The sequence below is a fragment of the Echiichthys vipera genome (assembly GCF_963691815.1).
Source record: "Echiichthys vipera genome assembly, chromosome: 3".
NCBI lineage: Eukaryota > Metazoa > Chordata > Actinopteri > Perciformes > Trachinidae > Echiichthys > Echiichthys vipera.
In genome coordinates, this window is record NC_139828.1 from 29,095,809 (window position 1) to 29,121,382 (window position 25,574).

A 25,574-nucleotide genomic window follows, 5' to 3' on the forward strand; every position below is an offset into this window, starting at 1 on the left:
CACAAAAAAACGTAGGCTAGTCCTAAATGTAGAAACAATAATAACAACAAAAACAAAAAACGTAGGCTAGTCCTTTATGTGGAAACAATAATAACAACAAAAACTAAAAACGTATGCTAGTCCTAAATGTAGAAACAATAATAACAAGAAAAAACAAATAACGTATGCTAGTCCTAAATGAAGAAACAATAATAACAACAAAGAACAAAAAACGTAGGCTAGTCCTTTATGTGGAAACAATAATAACAACAAAAACTAAAAACGTATGCTAGTCCTAAATGTAGAAACAATAATAACAAGAAAAAACAAATAACGTATGCTAGTCCTAAATGAAGAAACAATAATAACAACAAAGAACAAAAAACGTAGGCTAGTCCTTAATGTAGAAACAATAATTATAACAAAAACAAAAACAACATTTATTTTTGAGTTTTAAGTTTTCCATAGTGGTCAAATATGATTTAAAATCTGAATCTTTATAAATATAAAAATAGGGTAGTTTATAGGTCAAATGTGAGTGCTTTGCTAAGATAATCATCCAATTAATTATGTAAATTTCACCTGCCGAATATTTAGGATTTTTTACACGTCCGTCTTTGTTAGTATTACATTTTTACAAAACATTTTGAAAGGTGACTTTTGTAAAGAAACTGTGGCTGTAACAGAAAGAAGTAAAGGAATCAGTCAAATGGAGAGCTACATTTAGCCAGTCCACTGGTTTAGTCCAAACCTTTTCAAAATAAAAGCTGCAGTGCTTCACCGTAGACTGTATAAAGTGCTTCACACAATGAAAACAATTCAACACAAAGTGGCCAAAACCAATATTTGAATGTAATAAACCCAACTCTGATTTCATCATCATCATCGTTGCATCATAATCCTCCCCACATCGCTACCATGCCTCTTCATCATGACCATCACCACATGGGAGGAGCGCGGGCACCCCCGTGTGTGTGTGTGTGTGTGTGGGTGTGTGTGAGTGTGTTTAGAGCAGGGCCGCATCGCGCTGCAGATGAAGCATGGCAGGCGACAGCGACACAAAGCCAGGTGACCGAGCCGAAAATGAGAGCATTTATCGGCAGCCTTTCATCATCGGTGTGGCTGGAGGGACGGCCAGCGGCAAGGTTGGTGTTTATTCGAGGCTTCATGTAGTTATTGGTATTTATTAGACCAGGTGTCTGAATGAACCGACACTAACTGTTTTGTTTCTGGACATTTTGAAGATGACACGCGAGGAAATCTTAGCGTATTTATCACGTTTCTGTCAGGTCAGTCACACTGATTGTTCTGCTTGATCAGCGTATTGTAGTCCGCCGACAGCCAGTCAAAACAGGGGAACGTGTTGTGAAATATACGGGCCTACCCTTTCTCAGGTGGTTGATAAAGTAGCGTGATATGAATGGAAATCAGACTTAAGGGCTCCCATCTGTCTTATTGCTATTAAAATGATACGTTTTCAACTCAACGATGGCAACGATCAGGGTAAAACGATACGATTTCAGTTCATTGGCATCAGCTGCACAGGGTCCTGCCTGTCACATGACATAATCAATAAAGTCAGACTTCCTCATCTTAATAACCAAGCACAATCTGACTCTTATGCCACTGTGTGATGCTGCCTGCAAGTCACTGCATATTCATGGATATATACCTAGTGTAGGATTTCCCTTTTTTCATAATCTGTACTGTTGTTTCTGGATTATCTGCTGATACTTGGCTTTTTCTTCTTGGTGACACGGATGTAACCTCTATCTCCAGCTCCCTCTACGCTTCTACACTCAGCGGACACTTTATTAGGTACACCTGGTGCTTAATAAAGTGTCAGTGTAGTCTTCTGTAACCAGTGGATATTTGAGTTACTGTTTCATATCTATCAGCTCCAACCAGTCTGGCCATTCTCCTCTGACCTCTGGCTAAAACAAGGCATTTGCGCCCACAGAACTGCCTCTCACTGGATCTTTTCTCTTTTTGAGAGCATTCTCTGTAAACCCTAGAGATGGTTGTGTAGATCAGCAGTTTGTGAAATCCTCAGAGCAGCCCGTCTGGCACCAACAACCATGCCACGTTCAAAGTCACTTCAATCACCTTTCTTTCCCATTCTGATGCTCGGGCAGAACTGCAGCACATCCTCTTCACAACGTCTACATGCCTAAATGCATGTGGATGCTGCCATGTGATTGGTTGATTAGACATTTTGGTTGGACAGGTGCACCTAATAAAGTGGCCGGTGAGTGTACTTCACCTCACTTTACCAGCTAGCTCATTGGCATCTCATTGTGCCTTCGTTGACACAAAGTCTTGTATCTGCATTATCCTTCAGAGTGGATATTCAGGATACTCACTCAAAGGAAAAATCAAAGTCTTTATATCTTATTTTTTAATTTGTTACAAATAAAGTTATTGAAATGTCAGAGATATAGTCAAATGAGTCAAGTGTGTGCATGCTGTGTGTGTGACATTTTGGACACTGTAACTGTGTTAAATCAGCCGATCTTGGTTCAGAAGACAGTTACTTGAGGGTGTGACTTCCTGGTGCTATGCCCCCCTTTTCTCATAAAAGTAACTGCTCACAGAACACCTGCGCTCCCACATGTTATGAGTGTGGAGGAAACTGCCATCTTTTGTTTGGTGTGTGACTGTTATGTCTGTGGGTGCATCTGTCTGCCAGGCTCAGATAGATCAACAATCCGAGTCTGCAGCCGTTTAAATAGATACTGATTTCTCATAACAGAACAAGCTATGCTCCCAGGCCACGAAGACATGCTAAATACAAAGTGTAAATGAAAGTTTTACATCATTTTCACCACTCATGTTCCAAAAAAACGTCAGGATGTGGTGAATAACATAACTCGGGCAGCCATTTTCTTTTCTTTTAGTCACACTACTTGTTTTGTTCTTCTTGCGCTGCTAGTCGTCGGTGTGCAGCAAGATCATGGAGCTGCTGGGTCAGAACGAGATCGACCACCACCAGCGGCAAGTGGCCATCCTCAGCCAAGACAGCTTCTACAAGGTCCTCACCCCAGAGCAGAAGACCAAAGCACTTAAGGGCCAGTTCAACTTTGACCACCCAGGTATGTCCGTATTATTCCCTTAATCACATAACTCACTGTATTCACGGGTGCAGTGCAGTTCTGGGTGTGTCTATTGCTTGGTGCCCGGAAGTGCTGCTGGCAGCATTCCCGAGGACCGCTCATGTGATCTACTTCACATTCGACACTGCACTCCCATGGGTCCTCAGTATTGAACCCACCATGTGTGAAGTACATCAGATGAACGGTTATCGAGATATGTGAATGATAGGCATGACACACAAGGATACAGAATTCTTGCTTTACGGTCAGATGTACCATATGGCAGCAGATAATCGAGGATAGAAGCCATATGTCTCCTGCCTTGTTTATTCAGCAGTAAGGGCGCACTCACACTGTCCAGCCGTACCGTGCCCAAGCACGTTTCACGGCTAAAGTCTAGTTCGTTTGACCAGTGTGAGTGCACGGCCCGTTTGGGAGAGGTGGGCACTTTTGCACATGTATGAGCACGAGCGTGCACACGTGTACGAGCGTGAGGCCTACGGCGGTTCTATTGTTATTTTATGTGCGCCTGTTGGGACATAGAAAAAAGAAGGACGGACCATGCGCGGTCCAATGGCGGTGAAAGGTTCACGTTGCTGTGATGCGGAGGTGGAGTGTTTACTGCAGATTTGGTCTGATGAAAATATTCAAAAACAGTCGACAAGATGCACAAAAACTTTGAGGTCAATGGAAAGATTTGTAAACAAAGCTATGCATCGTGGTGACTTCAATCAATGCGTGTGACGTATTACGGCGTGATGACGTATAGGCAGCAAGAAGCATTCACCGAGGCCCAGGGAGTGTAAGTACAAACGGGACTGGGCCGCAGGGGGAGAGGGAGGGGGGAACAAGTACCCTAAAGCACGGGCACGGTACGGACGGACAGTGTGAGTGCGCCCTAAATCTGTATGTGATTCAGGATCTTGGATCTTTGCTTGGTATTATTTCATCCTGCTAGAGAAATAATTTGAACTGCCTTGTACTCTTTCCTTCTGTAGATGCATTTGACAACGACCTCATAACCGCAACTTTGTGGGACATCAAAGAGGGGAAAACAGTGCACATCCCTGTCTATGACTTTGTTTCCCATTCCAGGTGAATGAGTCTGATCAAGTAGGTTATATATACAGAGACAACATACGGTACATTTGCATGTTTCAGCAATGGCACTGTGAAAGCATAACGCAGCAGTAACATTAACTTTACAAGAAGACATGTCCACTAGGGTCAATGAATTAGCTTATAATGTAAATCGATTTCCATAGCATAGTGAAATTAATGTTAACCAAAAGTTGCCACACCACAGTATGGAAAATGGTATCAGTAATAAAACGTATATGAAAGTTGACTAAAACTTGCCAAAGTACTGGTGTGGTCCCTTTTTGTTTTGCTGTTTTATCTATGTTGCGCTGGAACAATGAAAAAATGAAACTCTAGATGATTTTGTAATGTAGCTTTAAAGTGAGACTCTAACTTTTGAAAGAAGAACGGCCCTTTACAAAGTTCAATAAAACACACCATTGCTCAGTTTGACACTCTTGGGTTCAGCAAATACTACCTAGGCACCCTTTAAGTGTTTGGATATTGAATGTCTTTTGTGTGGCAGGAAGGAAGAGACGGTGACAGTGTACCCTGCTGACGTGGTGCTGTTTGAGGGCATCCTGATGTTCTACTCTCAGGAGATCCGAGACCTTTTCCAAATGAAGCTGTTCGTGGACACTGACGCAGATACACGTCTATCCCGAAGAGGTGACACCACAGAAATGGAATAATAATAGAACGATCAAAGTTGCAGGATGTTTAGAGAGGCAGCCATTTTTATGCGTATGCTACCAAGAACTGTGACAGTTGTAGCGGGCTAACTTCTGATTAAACTTCCATATAAACTAGGGTTGGGCGTGAGTACTCGAGTATTGTTCCATTTGCTCATCAGTAGTCATCCAACCTATAAAGTTCTCGCTTCTTCTTCCTTTTTTTTGCTTTGTAACTGTCATCTTACTGCGATATGCTACTGTGACAAGTGGCTCATGCTGCCACTAAGCTAATGAGTGTGGCAATGTTACAACAACCTTCAGTACACTCAGTTATTTTGTGTATTGTTTTGACCACAGATAACAATGCTGGCCCCGTGATCGAATTTGCTATATAACGTTAGCTACAGTAGATGGGTAGTCGATTCATCTATTGGTAATTAGCAACTTGGCTAGCTATAGCGCAGCACACTATCCTGCCCGCAGCTAGCTTCTGTTTAAACACAAGTGGCAAGACAAAAATAGACAGTCGGACATTTTGGGAAGTAAGCTTATTCACTTTCTCGCTGAGAATTGGATGTGAAGATTGTATAGTAAATGTGGAACTAACACTGGCGGTGGTTAGCTTAGCGCAAAGATTGGAAGCGGGAGGAAGCAGCTAGCTCTACTAGAACTCTAGACTAGAAACTCTTGAACTCACTATTGAGCATGCACCTTTTGATTTAATCTGTAAAAAAAAACGTGTAAAAACATGTTTACAGTATGTGGGGTTACTTGGATATTCCTGGAGTCTGATTAAACAAATTGGTGGTAGCTTACTGACACGAGACTCATCTACTGTAACTCTAGCGAATAAGCATTTTTTTTATGAAACCTCAAACTACTGGTGTTTTTTTTAACTTAACGACACCTTTTCCCCGGTCTCATTTTCACCAGTACTGCGGGATATAAATGAACGTGGACGGGACTTGGAAAGCGTTCTAGCACAGTACATTACTTTTGTCAAGCCTGCGTTCGAGGAGTTCTGTCTGCCAGTAAGTGCTGTTCTACACGTGCTGTAACACGACTCGACTCAGTTTCACGCTGCCCCTGAGCATCCACTCATGGTCAAACCTTTGTGCTTTTTATTGACTTGATTTAGACGAAGAAATACGCCGACGTGATCATACCAAGAGGAGTTGACAATCTTGGTGAGTATTTGTGCTTTTGGAGCTCAGAGATAATGGTAAAGAGAACCAAATGTTTCGGACACTAGTTTATCATAAAGGACACAGCTGTGTTTATCGTCGACCTCTGAGCTGGGAATTGCACTCTCAAAACTAAGGAAGCAAAAGCATCTGCTGCTGGGAGAACAAAACGGCTCTGTCTGTCGAGTTGAGAAAAGAAAAAAACAACAAACCTTGAAACATTCGAAACAAAGTGGAAAAGAAAACAATCCAGTAGATAGTGTGACTGTCTTGAAGCAGGATACATTCCCTGAGCTAATCCCAGGTTGTGCCTCTCATGTGTTACCGTTTTATCAAAATCCCAGAGTGAAGCATCCAGTTCTTTGAAAATAAATACCCACATATCTTTGAACAAGACTGCCATGCTAGCAGTGATGCAGTGCTCGGGCACAGTGGTGCTTTGAGCTAAATGCTAGTGTCGTAATGCTAACATGATCACAGTGCCAATGCTAGCGCAAAAATAATGAAATGTCAGTAGTTTTGCAGGTATTTTGTCAGGATCACTAAAATCATCAGAATTGAGAAGTTGAGATATTTTAGAAAAATGCTAAATGCTAATGTCATTGTGCTAACATGATCACAGTGCCAATGCTAACACAAAATACCACTACGGCTAATGAAATGTCAGTAATTTTGCAGGTATTTTGTCAGGATCACTAAAATCATCCGAATTGATCTTCTGGGGACAATGACTGCTCCATCCTGAAGTTGAGATATTTTAGTCTGGACATTTCCGTAAACATTCTTAAATGATTAAATGAATGTTGGGGCACACTCTCAGATCCCATGAGAGCTGAGGGGTTTGACACATGGAACTGAAGCTGCCATTCTGGACGGTTACAGCAGACGGTGCAAGAAATAAAGGAATGGTGTCCACTCAGGTGGTCTTTGGGTTCGCCTGACAGAACTTTTTGGGTACGCTGGAATGGAGGGTGGCTGATATATACTGTCACATCTATGATCGCGTGGCCGCTGCTGAGCCTGTCTACAAGTGTACACTAGGGCCGTCCTCATTTAAATCCATTCTTAGTCGATTAACACTCTTAGGATTTTGTTGACATATCTGTAAATCTTGAGTTTTCCCACAAAGAAACTTGAGAATGCACTGCTTTAAACCTTGTGTTGACCAGGTGTGCTGAATAGTTATTTGGAAACAAGTAATTCGGTATAAAACCCCAAAATACAAAATAATGGAAAGAAACAATATGTACAATTCTGACTTAGATTTATTTGGTCAGATAACCTTCTGGGTTTTTCAAAGGTCTCGGTGTGATTTTGTGACTCAAATGTAATGGTAATGCATCAGACACACAAACTGTGGCTCACCATGATCAAACAATCTCTTTGTCTCTTTATACAGTTGCCATAAATCTCATAGTTCAGCACATCCAGGATATTCTCACCGGTGGCCTGACCAAACGGCTGAACGGTTGGTTCAACGGTTACGGAACAACAAAGAAACAGCCAAACATGGAGTCCAGCAGTCGGCCCCACTGAGTGCAGCGCTGCCCGCAGAGAGGAAGGAGGGTTCACCTGTCCTGTATGGGCCAAATGTGCTCTAAATGTGGCTTACGGGGCAGGAGTAAGTGCCAGGGAATCAAAAGGCCTTTTTTTTTTTTTCATCTGATTGTTTTTGGACTGAGCAAACGAATGAGAACAGAATCCATTCCTTTGTGGAGCTGGTTTAAAGTGGTTCTATTCAAATATATTTACTCTTTAGTTAGTGAACTGTATGAGATGGAAGAAATCCAAAGGGGCTAACTGTTAATTCAGTTTAACTTACAACTGCTGCTTGCCTTTACTACAGCACCAAAACCAACTTTCCAAAATCCAGTTATGCTGTCTAAAAAAAGATGTCCCAACACTTGACAGCCTTTAACCATACAATGAATGCAGTGTGCTATCTAATGGCCTTACCCATCTCAACACTGTTAAAGGTGCACCTTGTGACCTCGCTCATTCCCTTTATCGATGCAACCTGACTTCTTTTTTTCATGCTCTGTATGAAGCATATTCTGATTTTGAGACTGTACTACTGGATTGAGAGTTTGGACGTTCCTGTCCCAAGCTGCACTTGCATCGTAGTGTCTAAATCTAACAAAGCGAGTCAGTTATTAGTTAAAAAAAACAACCGATTCCCACCTCAAATCGTCTGATGTATGACATCACCAAAGATCATTTTCTGTCCCGTCTTTGTGGACTAATTGTGTTGGATCTGATTTTTATTTCACTGTGATACTGACATTTGAATCGATTCAGCGAGATGTCGAGAACGTCAAGACAATTACTTGTGTTGTGAAATGACCACAAAATATTATTTTGCTTTGACGCCGACAATGGCGTCACTAAATGAATTGATTTGTGAACTGTCATGAAGTACAAGAGACCCAATGTACAGCGTTCTGTAAATGTTTAGTGTTGTCTTCTTCCTATAAAGTTTCTCAGGTACTCTTTGTTTGCTTGAGTTGACACATCCATCACTTCTAAATTCTTGTTTTGATTTTTTTAATACGTTTTACTCAAATATATATATATATATATATATATATATATATATATAAATATATATATATATATAAATATATATATATATATATATAAATATATATATATATATATATATAAATATATATATATATATATATATATATATAAATATATATATATATATATATATATATATATATATATATATATATATATATATATAAATATATATATATATATATATATATATATAAATATATATATATATATATATATATTTATATATATAAATATATATATATATATATATATTTATATATATATATATATATATATAAATATATATATATATATATATATATATATATTTATATATATAAATATATATTTATTTTTTTCAGTTTATATCAGGAGAAGCCATTTGCTTGGTGCCATATTGTAAATACCAAGAAAAGGTTGAAGGTTCAGCTTCTAACAGCCTAAATGAGCTTATTTTGTTATTACTCGTTGTAGTGGTTCTTTACCAAGTAAAAGCAGTTACAGTGCATTTGAGTCATTTTCATTTTTTTATCATTTCAATAGCTTCCACCGTAAACTGTGCAGAAAAATCCACCCATCTGCAGGAAATTAAGTGTTGGACACATTTATCTAGAGTGGACACTCAGACCACCCACCTAATGTGCCCCCCCCGTGATGAACGTAAACCTGTGCTCTTCTCTTCTTGTTCGCTCAGTGTATCACCACTGCCTCACTATCATTAACACTGCAAAATAGAGCAATGTGCTGCATTCACATGATGTCCGAAGAGTTAAAAACCCCACTGTGTTAACATTGTGAGATGTTAATGCATGCTAACCAAAAGGTTACTCTGAGTATTTCTACATATTTCAAAGTCTGCCCAGAGGAGCATTTTTTTTACACTTGTTGAGAATAGAAAAATATTACAGAATTTGCAATTTAACTTAATCAAGTAGAATTATCCTAATACTAAGGGAAATGTCGAGATCTCCTCTCGGGCCCTGCTGCCGTTGGATGCTTTTCTCCCACAATGCAATCCACAATTATATATATTTTGAAATTATGGATGGAAAAACGACAAAAATAACTACATTTTGGGGGGGGGGTTATACAATGCAAATATTGTCATACCCTGTAAGTACAAAGCAGTAAAATGGGCTCATTTCTTGTATACTAACTGGAAAAACAGTTTACTATAAGTATACCATATAAGCTGTTTATGTTGCATGGAACTGGGATACAGCATGCGTTAGGACAGAAAAAGGGGCCATGGGTGGTTAGAGCAGTCGCCCCATGTAAAGAGGCTGAAGGTCCCCGAGGCAGCGGCTGCAGGAAGGAGTCGAACCTTCGGCCCTTTGCTGCATGTCTCCCCCCCCTCTCTCTCACCCCATTTCCTGACGGCCCTATATAATAAAGACTTGAAAAACTGCCCAAAAAAAAAATCTTACAAAAAAAAGAGGCCATATTAAAGTACAAACTTTACTTGAATCATAAGAGACTTGGTGACGGAAGAAAAACATATTCACTGTTTTCCTTTAACATTCATTATTCATTTTGTTTTGGTGGAAACACTCAAGTATTACATATTTGATCACACATTGCTCATGAGGCAAAAATACATACTGAAACACAAACTCAGGATAAAAAGGGAATTAGGAAGAGTCCACATTCGGTGACGCTCCTCTCTGTCCGAACACAAACTGCTGTTCAGCATCAGTCCTGAGTGTGTGAAGAAAAAAGCCACTGCTTTGTTCACACTGTGACTCTGCGGCATGTGCGCCCACAGCACCTCCTTCACGTCACTCCCTGACTGAGGAGTTCTAGCCAAAGAGCCCGCGATACAGTTCGCTGCGTGCCTCGTCGCTCACAGAGCTGTGGTCGACGGGCGCCATGAAATTGACCAGCTTGCTGTGGATGTGGAATCGGACTTTACGCCCCTTGCTGGCCTTGGTATCTACCTTCTTCTTGATCTTGCTGCGCAGCTTCTGGATGGCCAGCCACTGCCTGCCCATAGCCACCTGATCGTTGGGGTCCGCTGCACTCGTCTTGCGCTCGATCAGCTCTCTCAACAGCTGGTGGTAGAAATCGTCGTCGTCAAATATGTCTTCGTCCAGATCCTTGAGATGTGCGTTGGCTCTTAGCTGTTGTTCCAGTTGCTCTCCCTCTGTGGGGACGAGCTCAGGGGTGAGCGCAGAGGCCTCTCCTTTCCCCAGAACTCTGTATTCTGAGCGGCGGGTCCGGGTGCGCCGCACCAGCCTCTCGTTGTCCATCAGCACCTGCTCCACCTGCGTCAATATGTTTCTGTCGAACGCCCCGAAGCCCTTGCTGCTTTTGCCCATAGTCAGTCTGGTTTTGTCGTGCCACTTTTGCAACGTGGCGTTACGGTAGGGCTGGAAAGCGGCAAAACGTTTGGCCATGAAGTCCGGGTACTCTGCCATCTCTAGCTTCCGTTTGGGTGCTACACCCTCGTGCACAGACCCCTCTTCACCTTCATCACTGTTTATCTCCTCGTCTTCGCCCTGAGCCTCGGTCTTCCCCTGAGCGATGGTCCGCGTGTCTGCGTTCTGGTACAGCAACTGATCGTGCAGCTCCAGCAGGGATCTCTGAAGGGCTTTCAGAGCTTTGTGGGTGTTCTTCAGCTCCCCGGCGTACTCCGCCCCGCCCCTCCTCTTGAACTCTGGGAAGGTCTGCGGCTGAGGGAGCCGGTTGGTGGTCACCACGGCTTTCTGGAGTTTGATACGACCCTCGAGTAGTTGGTCCCAAAGGGCCAGCTGGTCCTTCACGGCCTTCCCCTTCTCAACCTCCGCGTCGACTTTGTCCTGGGAAAATGTGCGGACAGTTCCCTCGCCCTCTTCGTCGACGTCGTCTTCCATCTCGTCGTCATCGCTGCCTTCGGCGTCCTCCTCGCCACTGTTGTCGTCTTCATCTTCACTCACTCCCAGGTCATCCATGCCCTCCGTCAGTTTGTGGAAGTCCACTCCCCGAGGAAAAGTCATGTCAGAGCCCTTTTCCTTGGATGCCAGTTTAGCAGCTGATTGAACATCACTGGTCACCAATTCCTCCTCCTCCTCATCATCATCATCTTCTTCTTCTATACTGCCCTCCTCCTCCTCATCATCATCTTCTTCTTCTTCTTCGTCTTGCTTTATGCTGCCCTCCTCCTCCTCTTCCCCATCCTCCTCACCAGATTCCTCAATATCCATCAGCAGCTGTTTACGGGAGACTGTCTTCCCCACGTACCGTCTGTCCGTTTCCGAGAGCAGGGATGTGTTGTGCCTCCGCAGGGCACCGAGGCCGACCTCATCTTCATCGTCGTCCTCGCAGAATATGTCTATCACTTTGGCTTTGGTCGCCTCGTCGCCGTCATCCTCTGGATCAGCGAATTTAGGCAAAGGATTCAACAGTTCCTCTAGCTCCTGAGAGAACGAGCCGGCCATGGGTAAAGGTTTAGAACCACCACACGTGTAACTGTAGTCAGGACCTTCCCTCAGTGCGGGAAGTGATGACGTCTGTAGTATGCGACGATCCTGAAAGCCATAAGACCTGGGTACAGTCTTCCAGGCAGAACAAGCCACTGGGAAAATTCAGAACAAAACTAGAAAAGTAAAAAACAAAATACTAAAACAAATATAAATAAATATGTTAACAAACATACTACGTTTTGTATTTTGAAAATTTTGGCCGAGAGACAGGATTTATTATCAAATTATCGATTTGAGTGTTAGCTTCTACATTCAAGGGTAAAAGCATACTGTATCCAATTTGTATGCTACATTTAACTCGGCTTAATGGAGAAGTTTGAGTCCTAAAGTGAACTGGCAAAAACAGATTTGGGGGGCTTTTTTTATAGAATGGACATGATATTCAGGTTTAGTGCCAACTTCCTGAAAGACAAATTTCGGGGCGCAAATGTTTTCTCTTTCCGGTACCCCCAATACGCATGCGCACACGGTTGACGAGACTCAAGGCTTCTGTGCTGCTCTCGCTAGAGTTTTGTTCCGCAGACCTACCAGAAAGAGTACTTTCTGGAGAGCAAAGATGTCAACAAGTGACTTCTACTTGAGATATTATGTTGGTCACAAGGGAAAGTTTGGACACGAGTTCTTGGAATTTGAATTCAGACCTGACGGTAAGTTCAGTTTGGCGGTAATACAAACGCGTTAGCTTCCCCTGAGTCTGAGCTAACTCCGCTAGCCAGCAGCCACCCGGTAATGGCTAACTTAGGCCGCAGCGCACTCGAGACGAGTTGCACTAGCGACCGCCAATTTGTCTCCCTAGTTTCCAGTGCATTGTAAATGATAATAGTTAATATCTTTACTGAATTAATACTGTTGTAATATTTATTAGTCATCCAGTAGTGATTAGGTGATATATGTGTGTTTAAGCGCCATGTGGCTTGTATGAATGGTAAAGTCCGTTCGGTTTTGCTTAAAGTGATAGCATTTCAGTGTTTTCTAATGTAAACTGAACTTTTTCTTGCAGGTAAACTGAGGTACGCAAACAACAGCAACTACAAGAATGACGTCATGATCAGGAAAGAGGTAACATTCATTTACAAACACGTCCCTGTACCTTAAAAACCCAATCATCTGCAGTCCACGCTGTTTGGGTTTCTTCCATTGTCGCCAGGTGGCACTATATATTAGCACTGTTAACATAAGATTAAAATATTTTACAATATCCCAATATATTATGTGTTTTAGTGTTTTCATGCAGTAGTCCATGTAACTGGATGTTGAGGGCATGAATTGGGGGGCTTGGTAATGGTGGTCAACCAAGCAGAGCGAGACTCATTGTTTCTCAGTCCAAGCACAGCCCCGAACATACAATTCATGTTTGTAAATTAAGTTGGCCCAGCTCCACACATTTAACCTGGTCCATCTTTGTTGTGTGTACCAACCCAGGCATATGTACACAAAAGTGTGATGGAGGAGCTGAAGAGAATCATCGACGACAGTGAGATCACCAAGGAAGACGATGCTCTGTGGCCACCCCCGGACAGAGTTGGCAGACAGGTTTGTGATTCCCGTCCCCGTCAGACAGTGGCAAGGCTTTTACATACCCATGTTCTCTCCAGTTCTGTAATCCTGTATAGTTATTATATATGATATATTATATAGTTATTTTGTACATTGCTCACTTTCACCTTTTTAACGCTGATGGTGTTGCACAGCATTCTGTAACCTGTCAGATTTTCTGACCTTAAAGGGAAACTTTTATATGACCTCATATTATTTAAATAAGGCTACAAAGTTTGATTGCATGCACAGAGCACCCCATTAAACTCCACTAGGGCTGCAACAATCAATTGTTAATTTATTGATTGTTATCTAGAGCACTGGTTCTCAAACTGTGGTTCTGGTAACCACTGGTAATACTCAAGCTCTCTGGTGGTATGTGAAGAAATCTCCAAAATGAAACATTAATTAATAAATTAATATACTACTAAGAAATTACTTAAGTAATCAGTCACGTTCATAAGATATGAGCTAAACTGTGATGGTAAGATAGTGAGCAGAGGTAAAACGTTTGGTTTGAAAACCCTGACATATCAGTTCTGATGTTCTTCCTACAGCGTGGCTGTGGCTGAAGACAGTCAACAATAAATAATCTTCTGATCAGGAATAAACCTTCCTGTCCGTAGCTGAACAGTGTATTTTTACATTGGTCTGAGGGGTGGTACTGGTGAGAGCCTGATATTTATTGGTACTTCATGTACAAAGTTTGAGAACCACTGATCTAGATCATTCAATTATTTGTTTGGTCCCTAACATGTTAGAAAATGGTAGAAAAAAAAATGTTGATCAGTGTTTCCCGGAACCGAAGGTGATGCTTAAAATTTCTGGTTTTGTCCACATCTCAGAGATATTCGGTTTACTGCCATAGAGGAGGAAAGAAACCAGGAAATATTCCAATTTCAGACGCTTGAGTCAGAGAATTTGGCTAAAAAAACCCTCAAACTGTTTTATTGATAATCAAAATAGCTGGCGATTAATTTAATAGTTGACAACTAAATGATTTAGCTTTGCAGCTTTACACCACACCTTTAAATCTTCGGACAACCCATTGATATTGTGTTTTCCCGTTCACACATCAGCTCTGGTGCTGTTTTCCATCAACTCTGCATTGATGGATTTGACCAATGTTTTTGAAGCCTTGAAAATAACCCGGCCGTTTTTCTCCTAATTTTCACAGGAACTGGAGATCGTCATTGGAGATGAGCACATTTCATTCACAACTTCCAAAATTGGCTCCTTGATTGACGTCAACCAGTCAAAGTGAGTATTAGGGCTGGGTATGACCTTTGACCTCATGATACAGATTGTAATACATGTCCATTTTTTAATTATGATCATGTCCTACACAGATTTTCCAGTTCTTTATTATGTACATGTGAATTTTCCCCAGTGAGGATCAATACAGTTAAATAATTCTGTGATACGGGCACAAAGAGAACTTACAAGTGCAATAAAAAATAGTTTCTATTCCAAGTCATTTATAAAGGAAAATCAAATATTCTCACATTTTTAAACTCAACATGATTGAATAAATGTTTTGCATGGAGAAATGTCTAATGTGGACTGGCTTTGGCAGTCAACGGTTGGCTTTATTGCACCATAAATGAGGTTTCTTTTTCAAAACAGCCATCATAGTGTTTGTTGTTGCTGTTGTGCCAGTGCGGTAGCATCTACATGAGCCAGGAGTATGTCATGATATATTTCCATATTGACATTTTGAGCACATCCCCAGGGAGTCCTTTATCCAGGAGTTGGGGAAGTAGACACTGTATATTTGCCAATGACAAAAGGGCTTAACTTTTCTAACGGCACTGTTTCAGGGACCCTGAAGGTCTTCGCGTGTTCTACTACCTGGTGCAGGATCTGAAATGTCTCGTCTTCAGTCTCATCGGCCTACACTTCAAGATCAAGCCTATCTAAACGAGGATTTTTGTTTTTCTCATTTTAATTGCTTTAGCTGATGTTTCTGTTTGTTGTACTACCGCATTTGTACATTTGCTTTTGGTGGAACTGTTTTTTATTTTAAATAAAGGATGAGAAAAATCTACTGCTTGTCTAAGCGAATCGTAATATTTCATTTTTAAGTGTTCTTCGCTGATATGGCTCAATGAGAATTTTGCATTCTTGCGTAATATATTCAGGAGAATAGAACTACAATACAAGTTGTTCTTGTAACAAACATTCGAAATAGTGACGTAAATGTAATTAAATTAGGTTTTATTTAAAAATAAAAACATTCAAACATGAGAATTTCAATAGAAGTTATTAAAATGACAATCAGCATTTGCCCTGTTAAATTTACATTCAGATAAGGCACAGAATCTGACTCCACACTGCACTGTTTTGCAGAATAGTTCAACATCTCAAGAGCCCTGCTGCATACATAATGACCTGTCACTTTGTACAGGGAGGATCAGAGGGTTACATATGGCCTCCAAACACTTTCAGCAGAGGCTCAGGCTGCATCCACACTGAATCAGGGATGTATAAGTTCTAGACTGACGGGGTGGGTCTCTGCATCATTGTCTCTGTTTCTGCCCCCCCAGCCTAAATCCAACCCTGTAGTCTTTAAACTAAAACAGCCTGAGCAGTGATTCCAAATGTCTGTTTTAGGGGCTTGGAAACACCGCAGAGGCGGTCGCCAGAGGTGAACGCAGCGAAACACAGATATGTGTTTTTATAGGACTGTGTAGCAGTACGGCTTTCGTCTTAATGTGTGGATTCAATTAGTTGTAGAATTTTACAATTTTCCCCACATTCCCAGGATCAGAAAATAATTAATGCCTTAGGACAGAACGTTTTGGTGCAATCTGAAGTTATGTCAATCAGGTATTTCTATGGGATCAGATAACAATCATGATTCTATAGAAATCCAGGAATATAGCAAAACTACCCAAATAAAACACTATTTTATATACACACACACACACACAGACAAGAAATATTTGACAATGGACTGACTTGTGTTACAACTACAGTAATATCCAAACCCCTGAAAGAACACATTTAAAGTCCCAGCTAACTAATGACTAAAACATATATTTAAGCTCAGTGGTTCTCCTTGTGTTTCTTTCTTGCTGTATAAAATATATTATTCATCTCAATTTCTGCATGCTTGCCCCAGAGAATCAATTTGGGAGCTGAGAAAGATCATCTCAACTCATCCATTTCTCTATGACAAGGACAAAAGCGTGTTTCTTAGCTCAGTGCTTTTCCTTCCAGGACACTGAAAATGTCCTCTAAGGACTTGTGGACGCACTCCAGGAATTCGTGGACATTGCGAGCCGGGTAGCTGGACACGTTGCAGCCGATCCAGTCGTCATGGACGCCGTAACCAACACCAAACCCGTCGGGCACCACCGGGGCAAAGCCGCCGAGGTTCACGGCTGGACTGGTGAGGGTGCTAGTGGAGAGGATGTTGTGGTTGATGGCAGCGTAGGCTGGGTCTGTGTACAGGCTGTGCAGAGTCTGGTTCTTTGAATTGGCCAGGTACCTCAGGGCAAAGAGGTGACGGTCAAAACCCTGGCCTGGTGAGAGAAATAAAAGAAGGGGTTGGCACGGCAGAGCAAAAAGTGTGTTTTTTTCTCATTTACGGAAGTCCTGAAAGATCAAATTTTTCAATCTTGTGCACATAAGAAATGAACAGGTGCAACCCAGTCCTTCTCTTAGTAGATATTAAGTGCAGACATGCAATCACGGTAAAAGGGACAGTTCAGATTATTTGAAGTGTGGTGGAATGAGGTCCTTATCCATAGACTGTGTGTTACCTACACTAGATGACAGTCGGCATGCCCCCAGTTTGGAGAAGCAGGCAGAAGTCCCCACACAGAAGCTAAACAATGTACTTCTATGGACGGGGGCTGAAGCTCAATGTACTTGGAAACCTAGAAAAGGTGCACCTAAAAAATCTAGCAAAAAGCAGTGCTAAGGTTCTGTGTCGGTACTCCTGTCTACTATCTATTTGTCTATCTACTGTAGGGAGCACACGGACTATGGATAAGTTCCTCATACAACCACACTTCAAAAAACGACCCCTTTAATAAATAAATGACCTAAGCCACTTGTAAAATACCTAACAGGGAAGGGATATCCAGAAACTGACCCTAACACTGTCTGCAGGACAGTACTTTGAACATTTCACAAATTGTTATCACATAAAAACATGTTGAAACATCTTCTACACACCCATAGCTGCTTCCTTGGTGAGCTGCCCATGATACTTGGAGCATTCACTCAGCATGGCCTGAAGCTGCTCCACACTGTGTTGGCCTGGTTGACAAACAAAGGCGCGTGAACACCGCTCCGTGTGGATGGTGGCTGGCCGGATGGTCTCTGTGCGTCCATGCTTGAACGCCGCAGTGCTACAGGACTCGTATGTGGCTACTGTCTGGCCATACTGCCTCAGGAAACCCATTTGGAAAGCCAGCTGGGCTATAGCATCTGGACTCAACTTGCTCTTCTTTAACTGGTTCTTGCCACCTTTTTTGAACTCCATAGCGTCGATGGTGAGTTTCGATACAGCTGAGTCAAAGCTCTCCTTGGCTTTTTTGATGCCATTCTCCAGCTCGCTGTCCAGGTTGAACTGCAATCTGCGCACAGCAGAGGAGGAATCCACAGCAGCGGCAGCTGAGCCTGGGTGTACCAGCGGCTGCTCCGTTGTGTCTTTGAAGATCTCATTCTGAAAGCGAAGCACAGCTACGCCGTCGCCCCAGGAGTGCTCAAAATTGATGGCTGCCTGTCCATCTTTGGTCAGAATGATGCTGAAGGACTTGTCGTACCAGCGGTTGCAGCCGTCGCCGTGCAGCATGTTGTGGGAGATGTGAATATGGTCCCTCATGCTTTCATCGTCCAGACTGAGACAGAAAAGGGCGCTGTCAACAATCCGTAAATCCTCTGCGTTTCCAGCAGCCATCAGCTTGTCCCTCAGCCCGGCCCACACATCCCTGTTCTCACTGGTCAGGACCCCGAGAGGAAAGTCAGGCACTGGTGTCGGGTCGGATAAAATGTACTTCAAGTGGGACTGGATCTCTGCAGGCTCCATCAAATTCCCATCCCTGTCTACAATATCAAACACATACATGTTGCCCTTTCTCATAACTAGGAGATGTCGCGCTTTCTCATCAGTGAAGAGCTCATCTCTGCCACTCTTGGGGATCCGCGTGGAGTTGAAGAGGCGAAAGTACTGAGACATGTCCAGAGGGTAAGCGTTCACCATGTAAGCTCCGTACCAAGACAGTGAAGACGGGACCCAGCGGATGAACCTTTTGAAGCCGTCTGTGTCGCTCTTCGCTGGGTTGAGGTGGAAAACCTCTGGCTCCAGTAATCCAGCTCGCAGTGTTTTCATGAAGCGCACTGCGGAACACACCACATTGGTCGCCCGCACAAGCTGGTCATTGTACTCCGTCTTCGGGTCGGGATTGAAGGACATGAAGGGGTTGGAGTTCAGCACCACAGAGTCGCGGGCAGAAAGATACATGTCAAACCACGGTGCTGAAAGACAAGTTATTCAGCCAGATTTGTTAGTGACATTTAAGATGCTTCATTTCTGGGGGGTAATCGTTAGAATGGCACATTCACCTGAGATGTAGCTTGTGTGTTTATTGTTTTTGTCCAGGGCTACCAGTTCCTCATGCAGCTGTTGGCCCACGCCGTTCTGGAAATCTTGTGTAAGTTTCTCTGTTGTTCTAAGAATACACGATTAATGTTGTTGTGGGTAAGATCCACACAGTTTTTAATGACCAAAATTATTACATTTAAATTGTTTTTTATTATATTTGTTAGAAACTTACCTGAACTGGTCATCATCCAACAGAGGCCTCTGGGCAGCTAAATACCTCCGGACAGTATCCTCCAGCTTTGGTATGGGTAGCCTGGATAAGTTTAAAGACGAGTGATCAAAGAGAAAATGTTGCATCTTAACAGTCCAGTAAATATAAATGTCAGCACAGGGGTGCAGATCCAATGTCAGGATTGGGGAGGACACAAAAGTTTTTTTTTCCCCAGCATGTATCACACTTACTTAACTGTTATAATATGAAATCATAAATTTAAGGGTCATGTTATGTCTACTCAGCCCCAGTTGTTCTCACCATCTTCTTTTTCTCCTGGTGTATGGGACTACTTTATGCATGATTCACTGATATGGATGAATATGAAAATATGAAGCTCTTTTTTAAAGCTGATCATCAGCGTCTATGTAAGAAACTACCCATTAATTAATAAAACATTATTTGTTGCACCATTTTAATCATTTGGGTTTGTTTTTTGTATTGGGGGGGTATTCATCAGAAATTCCCCCCGGGATCTGCACCCATGTGTCAGGAGAGGTGATGTCATGCCCCCTAGTGGTCACCGACCTAAAATCAAGTGTGCACTTTCCCCTACATTCATATAAAAGCTTATTGGGTCACCTTCTACAGCACCGTGCATTTCCACAGCACTGTGAACTCACATTACACCAAAGCTGTGTTGAATCAAAGCTATATGTTAGAGTAATGTGACTAAATATGAGCACTTTCACGTTTAGCTCCTTACCTGGGTAAACTCTTCTGGTAATGCATCGATGGCACAACGCTTCGGTGCAGATACTCGGCTGGAGAGCCCTTTTTGCTGCTGTAATGTCGCTTATCGATGCCCAGAGAAGCACTTCTTACATTAAATAGACTTCCCGATTTCCTCAGTGAGGAAACGCACTGCATTGACAGCAGACTGGCCATGATGCTAGCGAGCAAACGGGATACCTGCTGGGGTATTATCGACGGAGAGCACACCGGCTAAGGCCAACGGACAAAACAAGAGCAAAACAAACACCCGTGTCACAGCCCTGTGGCCACTCACAGCTGAACTCTAGGCGACTACGACAGCTAGCCAACATTAGCAACTAGCATTAGCTGACAAAGTGCATGAGATGGCCGAGTTTGTTTCAGAAGCCGTTGGACACTTCGGGTGCGTTTAAGCGACGGAAACGTGCGCCTCGCGTATAAAGCCCGCTCCCGACTTGTAGCAGAGACAGTTAAAAGACTAGTTAGAGCAAAAGCAGATCATTATTAGCACAATTGACAGCAGGAAGTTTAACCGGCAAAACTTGTCACGTGACTTCTTCTTCTTCTTCGGTTACTGTGGTGTAGTGGTGTCCAGGCTCCAGGCTCCAGCTGTGCTCAGGTGTCAGCCTTAAAGCATTTAAGTTAAATATTGTATAGGTCTGTGAGTCCGGTTTACAGACAACAGAATGTAAGCAGGCCAAAGTCTAACATCAGTGTTACTTATTACCATCAGTATAGGAGTCTTGTCGTCCCAGTGTAAAAGATGTGTCATTGGATCTGATTCAATTTCACTGTCATCCACATACAAAAAAAACATTGCCATCTTGACAGTAGGATTTGGACCAATATGGATTTTTTTTAGCCTTAGCTGATAACTGATGGGGACTGCCGATTTTCTTGAGCTGATATTTGGAGCAAACTCTATAATTCATCTCCCCCGGTCAGGTAAGGAACAGTGGAGACACTGTGTCCTAAGCAAATGTCACTTTAGATCATCACTGCATCACTTTGTTTGGTTGTTCTGTAACTTAATTCAGTAAAAGATGCTGCTACACTTTTACCACTGTTAACACTTACTAGCTTCCTTTGATTTGATTTATGTTAGCTTATTGTTACTCTGACCCTTTCCCTTCTTTGTGTTGAAACTGTTACACTATGATTTCCCTTGGGATAAATCTTCTTGATAAAGCTTCTTGATAAAGCTTCTTGAATCTTGAATCTTGAATACTACAATTTACATCATAAAGAATACACAATGATAACAAGTGTTACGAGTCTCTTTTTTTTTCTTTTTTAAAAGAACATTTATTGAAGTTAAAAAAGGCATCTCCAGCATCATGGAACTGCCTGTGGATGCTTGTCTGTAAATAAAAACTCTAGGTGAAAAACACTAATATCGGCCGGTCCATGTATCGGTCTATCTCTACTTGACAGTAAGCATAATTACCACTCAGATGTGAAGTATTTTAGTTATAAAATAGTAGCATATTTATCCACAGTATAAAGTATCTCAATATCTCAGTTCAGTTTATTTTTATGTAATTGTATAACTCTTTGGATTCAGGCAGTAGGCAGTATGTAATGGGACCATAATGGCTAATAAAGCACCTGTAGAAGCTCAACCCTTCAGGAAGAAGCAGGGTGACAGTGGACAGAGTCTGTAGGTTCGGGTTCCTGGTCACCCACGTCTCTCAAGATCTCACCGGCTCAACCATCATAACAACACAACAGCTGCTAGTAGTCGTCTACCACTGCTCCATTTAAAGTGTCCTGACTAGGGTTGGCACCATGACCTAATTTTAAACTTTGAATCAATGTTGGTATTTAAATAGAAAAAGAATGAAAAAAAAAAAGTTCTTGGCTCTTTAAAAAAAAACAAAAAAAACCCCACTCTGTAAACACTGCTAGTACAGAAAAAGTCACTGAACACAAACTGTTTTTCTTCCCTGTTGCATTTGTGCAACTGATTGTAGATCAGCTTTTTTAACGCTTTTTTTAAAGATTATTTTTTGCCTTGAGGACCTTCAGCGTCTTTACATGGGGAGGCTGCTCTAACCACTCAGCCACCGGCCGCCCCTGCTGTTTTTTATATATATTTTCGATACTATTGAATGTGGATATTTGAAACACGTGGTGTTGAAAAGTATTTAAGTATCAATACTTTGGACAACCTTAGTCCTGACATATGGGCTCCTAGTGTGGTATTGTTCACTTGTTAGTCCTTCTGCCTTCAGGGAAGAACTACAGGTCCAACAGTGTTTATATCCTAAGGCCCTCACCGCTCTGAACTAAAAGCACACCCCCATAGAAAATACAAGGTTTCTGTAGGGTCTTAAAACATTAAAAGACAAACAAATTAAACAACAATAAAAGCCCTTGACACTATTAAAAAGTCTTTATTCAAATGTGTAGCTTCAATATGTATTGAATAATATGTTTGTCCAAAGAGGTTGTAGCTAAAGTTTGTGTGAATTGAATGATTACATGGGCGTGTAGTGGGATTCCTTGAACTTTATTTATTTTCTGGCTGGATTTGATGTCATCTGAAAAGGACAACCATCACCGTACTGCTTGATAGCGTTACAACAAGGGGCTTCTACACAGTTAGCTAATGGTGATATGGTAAATTGCCTTGTCCTTAAATAGCGCCTTCCTAGTCTTCTGATTACTCAAGGCCATTCACACTACGTGTGGACCGGGGGAGCTGGGGATTGAACTGCCAATCTCTTGAATGGAGCGCAACCCACTCTACCACTACTGAGCCACAGCCGCCCCTGATATGGTAAGGGGGCATATGGTAAAATGTATTACACTAAATTTCAGATTTCCTGCATAAACCCTGCAATATGTCTACTGTTCAACAGGTACCTCTGTGCAAAACTGATGTATTCGTTTATAATGTTTATTTTTACAACACTTATTTTCTACCATATCATGTTTTCTGATGAGGGAGCATATGCAGGCATAATGTGCATGCATTTGTAAATCTGTGTGTCACAGTGTTTGCACGTGTATGAACAGTTTCATTCTTCTCACTCTTTCATTGTTATTTTATATCTTGTAAATTTGAGCTGCACTCCGACAGCGTGCCTCCATTTTGTTGTGTGCTTCGGTCATGGGGGGATTATGAGACGATGGGCCCCTGGGCACAGACATGTAGGAGGCCCCCCACTCTGAACTAGACATGGCAACTAAGAGTCTACTTTTTGTTGTTTCAAACCTCCTTTTGGTCTTTTGGAGTGCTCGGCATCTGTTTTCAGTCATTGTACACTTTCTGATGGTAATTTTGTGGTTGTTTAGTTGTTTTGAATCTCTGTGATTGTTTTGCATGGCATTTCTATAGTCATTTAGAGTCATTTGTAATTGTTTTGTGTGTATTTGTGGTAATTCTGCATCTATTTGTGATTGTTTTGTGTTGTTTCAGCAACCTTTTTTTGACCAAGGGCTCCTGACCCTATGGGCCCGTGGGCCTCTGCACGGTAGGCCTGTTCAGTAATTCATCCAATGACAATAAAGACATTCTTTTATTAACATTTACAATATTTTTGATGTGTTGGGCAGGAAAATTTAGCAAATGGCTGACCTCCTGTGAATCACCCATTACATATGTATTATTATTGGTGTGTAGTCTTCTGGCCAGCAGAGTGCAGTGTTTTCCTGATTACTGGCTGTCTAAATTCACTAAGTTGTGTGGTCTGAGCTAAAAAAAAACATTAAAAAAAACAACACACTTCTACTACGGAAAAAGGAGAAGACAAATCTTACAACAGATTTTGTGATGTTACTGTACTCATGCAGTATCATTTTATGACCGACCCCCTTTGCAGCCTGCTGTATATATACAACAACAATGTCTGATTATATCATATCCAGCAGTTATCCCCAACAATGCACCTGTCACTGTATCTTAAACTCATGTATCCATGTTACATTTAAATTGGATGCAACGGCTGTTAAAGGGGATATGTATATGATATGTATCTTCATCTCCACATTTTCTCAGTCAGTTCTCTGTATCAGTAGTCTGTATCATTTATTAGGATTATAAAGAACAATGTGATACTAATTAAATCAGTTATTTGACTGTAATGGAAGATCGATGTGATAGAACATGCCTTGGTCAGCACTGCTTGCACAATTCAGACCATGGAAGCCAGGATAGTCTTGCCTAGCTATACTATATAACTGTGAATAATATAACTTATACACAAGAGTGTATAGAACATATTTCATGCTTCATTTTCACAGACATGCTTTCTCTGATTAACCTAATCTGCCGTGAAATGAGCACAGAAATTCAGCCCCTCTCCTGCCTCTAAAAACCATACTGTGTGTATGCTTTTTTTGTTTGTTTTAACAATCCCAGACTTTTATGGCTTTCCTTTTGTATTTGCACAGTGATCAGAGAGCAACGTTTATTTCACCTGTTTCATCCATCACAGTAAACATCATGTCGACATCATTATTTCTCTGTATTACACTATAATTGGGTGTTTGTGCAGTTTAATTGCGTGTGAATGTGATTTGAACTAAATTAACTGACAACAATCATTTTTTTGAATGAGGATTTTTGTTGAATGATTTACATGATGAAAGAGAACCAAACCAGAAGTAGAGGACTTGAGCAGTGGAAGTCTCTAGTACGCCTGCTCTATAGGCCTTATACTGCAGAAGAAGAACATCATCCAGGTATTTTTAGACGCCATCGAGCAAAGTTCATAGGAATAAATCAGGTTCAAACACTGTATCCGGTTCTCTTTATACATCCATGTGAAATAGTCATACATTCTGTCTGTTATTTATGGATGGAATTATAACAAAAATACATGTTTTTTTTCCCTTTTTTGCTGGTGACCCCCTGGAGCACCCTGAAGGACCCATAGGGGGCCCCCGACCTCACTTTGAGAACCACTGGTGTATGTTATGTAATATGTGTAAATTAGTGAGGGGGCTAAAACGTACAGAGCTTTGCTACTACTATGGTCTCAAACCCCGTAAACATATATAGATATATGTATAATATAAATATAAAATGTATATGTATATATATTTTTAATATTTATATTATGCACTATATATATATATATATATATTATATTCATATTATGCACTATATATCTTTTTTTAGAATTTTCTTTATATATCTATATTTATATTATGCACTTTATATATATTTATAATATTTATATTATGCACTATATATGTATTATTTATATTTATATTATGCAGTATATATATATATATAATATTTATATTTATTATATTTATATATTGCATAATATAAAGTAGTTGGACTGTTTTCAAGTGATGTTGACAGATTTGGGCCCGTTCGGCTCTCACTACACACGGTTACTCCATAGTTACAGTCTGTGGGTTACTATGGGTTACTTTGGTTTACCGTGGGTTACCCTGAGTTACCCTGGGTTACTATGAGCTACTATGAGCTATCTGACATCGACAC

The 25,574-nt window shown here is 41.4% G+C and overlaps 4 protein-coding genes across 4 annotated transcripts; 2 read left to right on the top strand and 2 right to left on the bottom strand.

Annotated features, from left to right (window-relative positions):
- Positions 1-1,019: 1,019 nt before the first annotated feature.
- uck2a (uridine-cytidine kinase 2a) lies at positions 1,020-7,545 on the top strand (the record flags this gene model as incomplete). Its single annotated transcript, XM_083940387.1, has 7 exons — positions 1,020-1,124; positions 2,912-3,071; positions 4,070-4,166; positions 4,678-4,820; positions 5,759-5,856; positions 5,964-6,012; positions 7,409-7,545. 7 exons carry the CDS (start codon positions 1,020-1,022, stop codon positions 7,543-7,545), a joined length of 789 nt encoding a protein of 262 aa, XP_083796513.1.
- A 2,828-nt stretch (positions 7,546-10,373) lies between these two features.
- Positions 10,374-12,025, bottom strand: aatf (apoptosis antagonizing transcription factor; the record flags this gene model as incomplete). The annotated part of the gene is made up of 1 exon (XM_083940223.1): positions 10,374-12,025. The coding sequence occupies exon 1, from the start codon at positions 11,988-11,990 to the stop codon at positions 10,374-10,376; it is 1,617 nt and encodes a 538-aa protein (XP_083796349.1). The 5' UTR covers positions 11,991-12,025.
- A 498-nt stretch (positions 12,026-12,523) lies between these two features.
- magoh (mago homolog, exon junction complex subunit) lies at positions 12,524-15,612 on the top strand. Its single transcript, XM_083911278.1, has 5 exons — positions 12,524-12,682; positions 13,036-13,094; positions 13,458-13,568; positions 14,749-14,831; positions 15,392-15,612. Exons 1-5 carry the CDS (start codon positions 12,592-12,594, stop codon positions 15,489-15,491), a joined length of 444 nt encoding a protein of 147 aa, XP_083767404.1. The 5' UTR covers positions 12,524-12,591; the 3' UTR covers positions 15,492-15,612.
- A 166-nt stretch (positions 15,613-15,778) lies between these two features.
- cpt2 (carnitine palmitoyltransferase 2) lies at positions 15,779-20,641 on the bottom strand. Its single transcript, XM_083940204.1, has 5 exons — positions 20,106-20,641; positions 19,361-19,441; positions 19,149-19,255; positions 17,757-19,061; positions 15,779-17,098 (listed from the first exon to the last, which is right to left on the bottom strand). The coding sequence occupies exons 1-5, from the start codon at positions 20,285-20,287 to the stop codon at positions 16,770-16,772; spliced, it is 2,004 nt and encodes a 667-aa protein (XP_083796330.1). The 5' UTR covers positions 20,288-20,641; the 3' UTR covers positions 15,779-16,769.
- Positions 20,642-25,574: the final 4,933 nt, after the last annotated feature.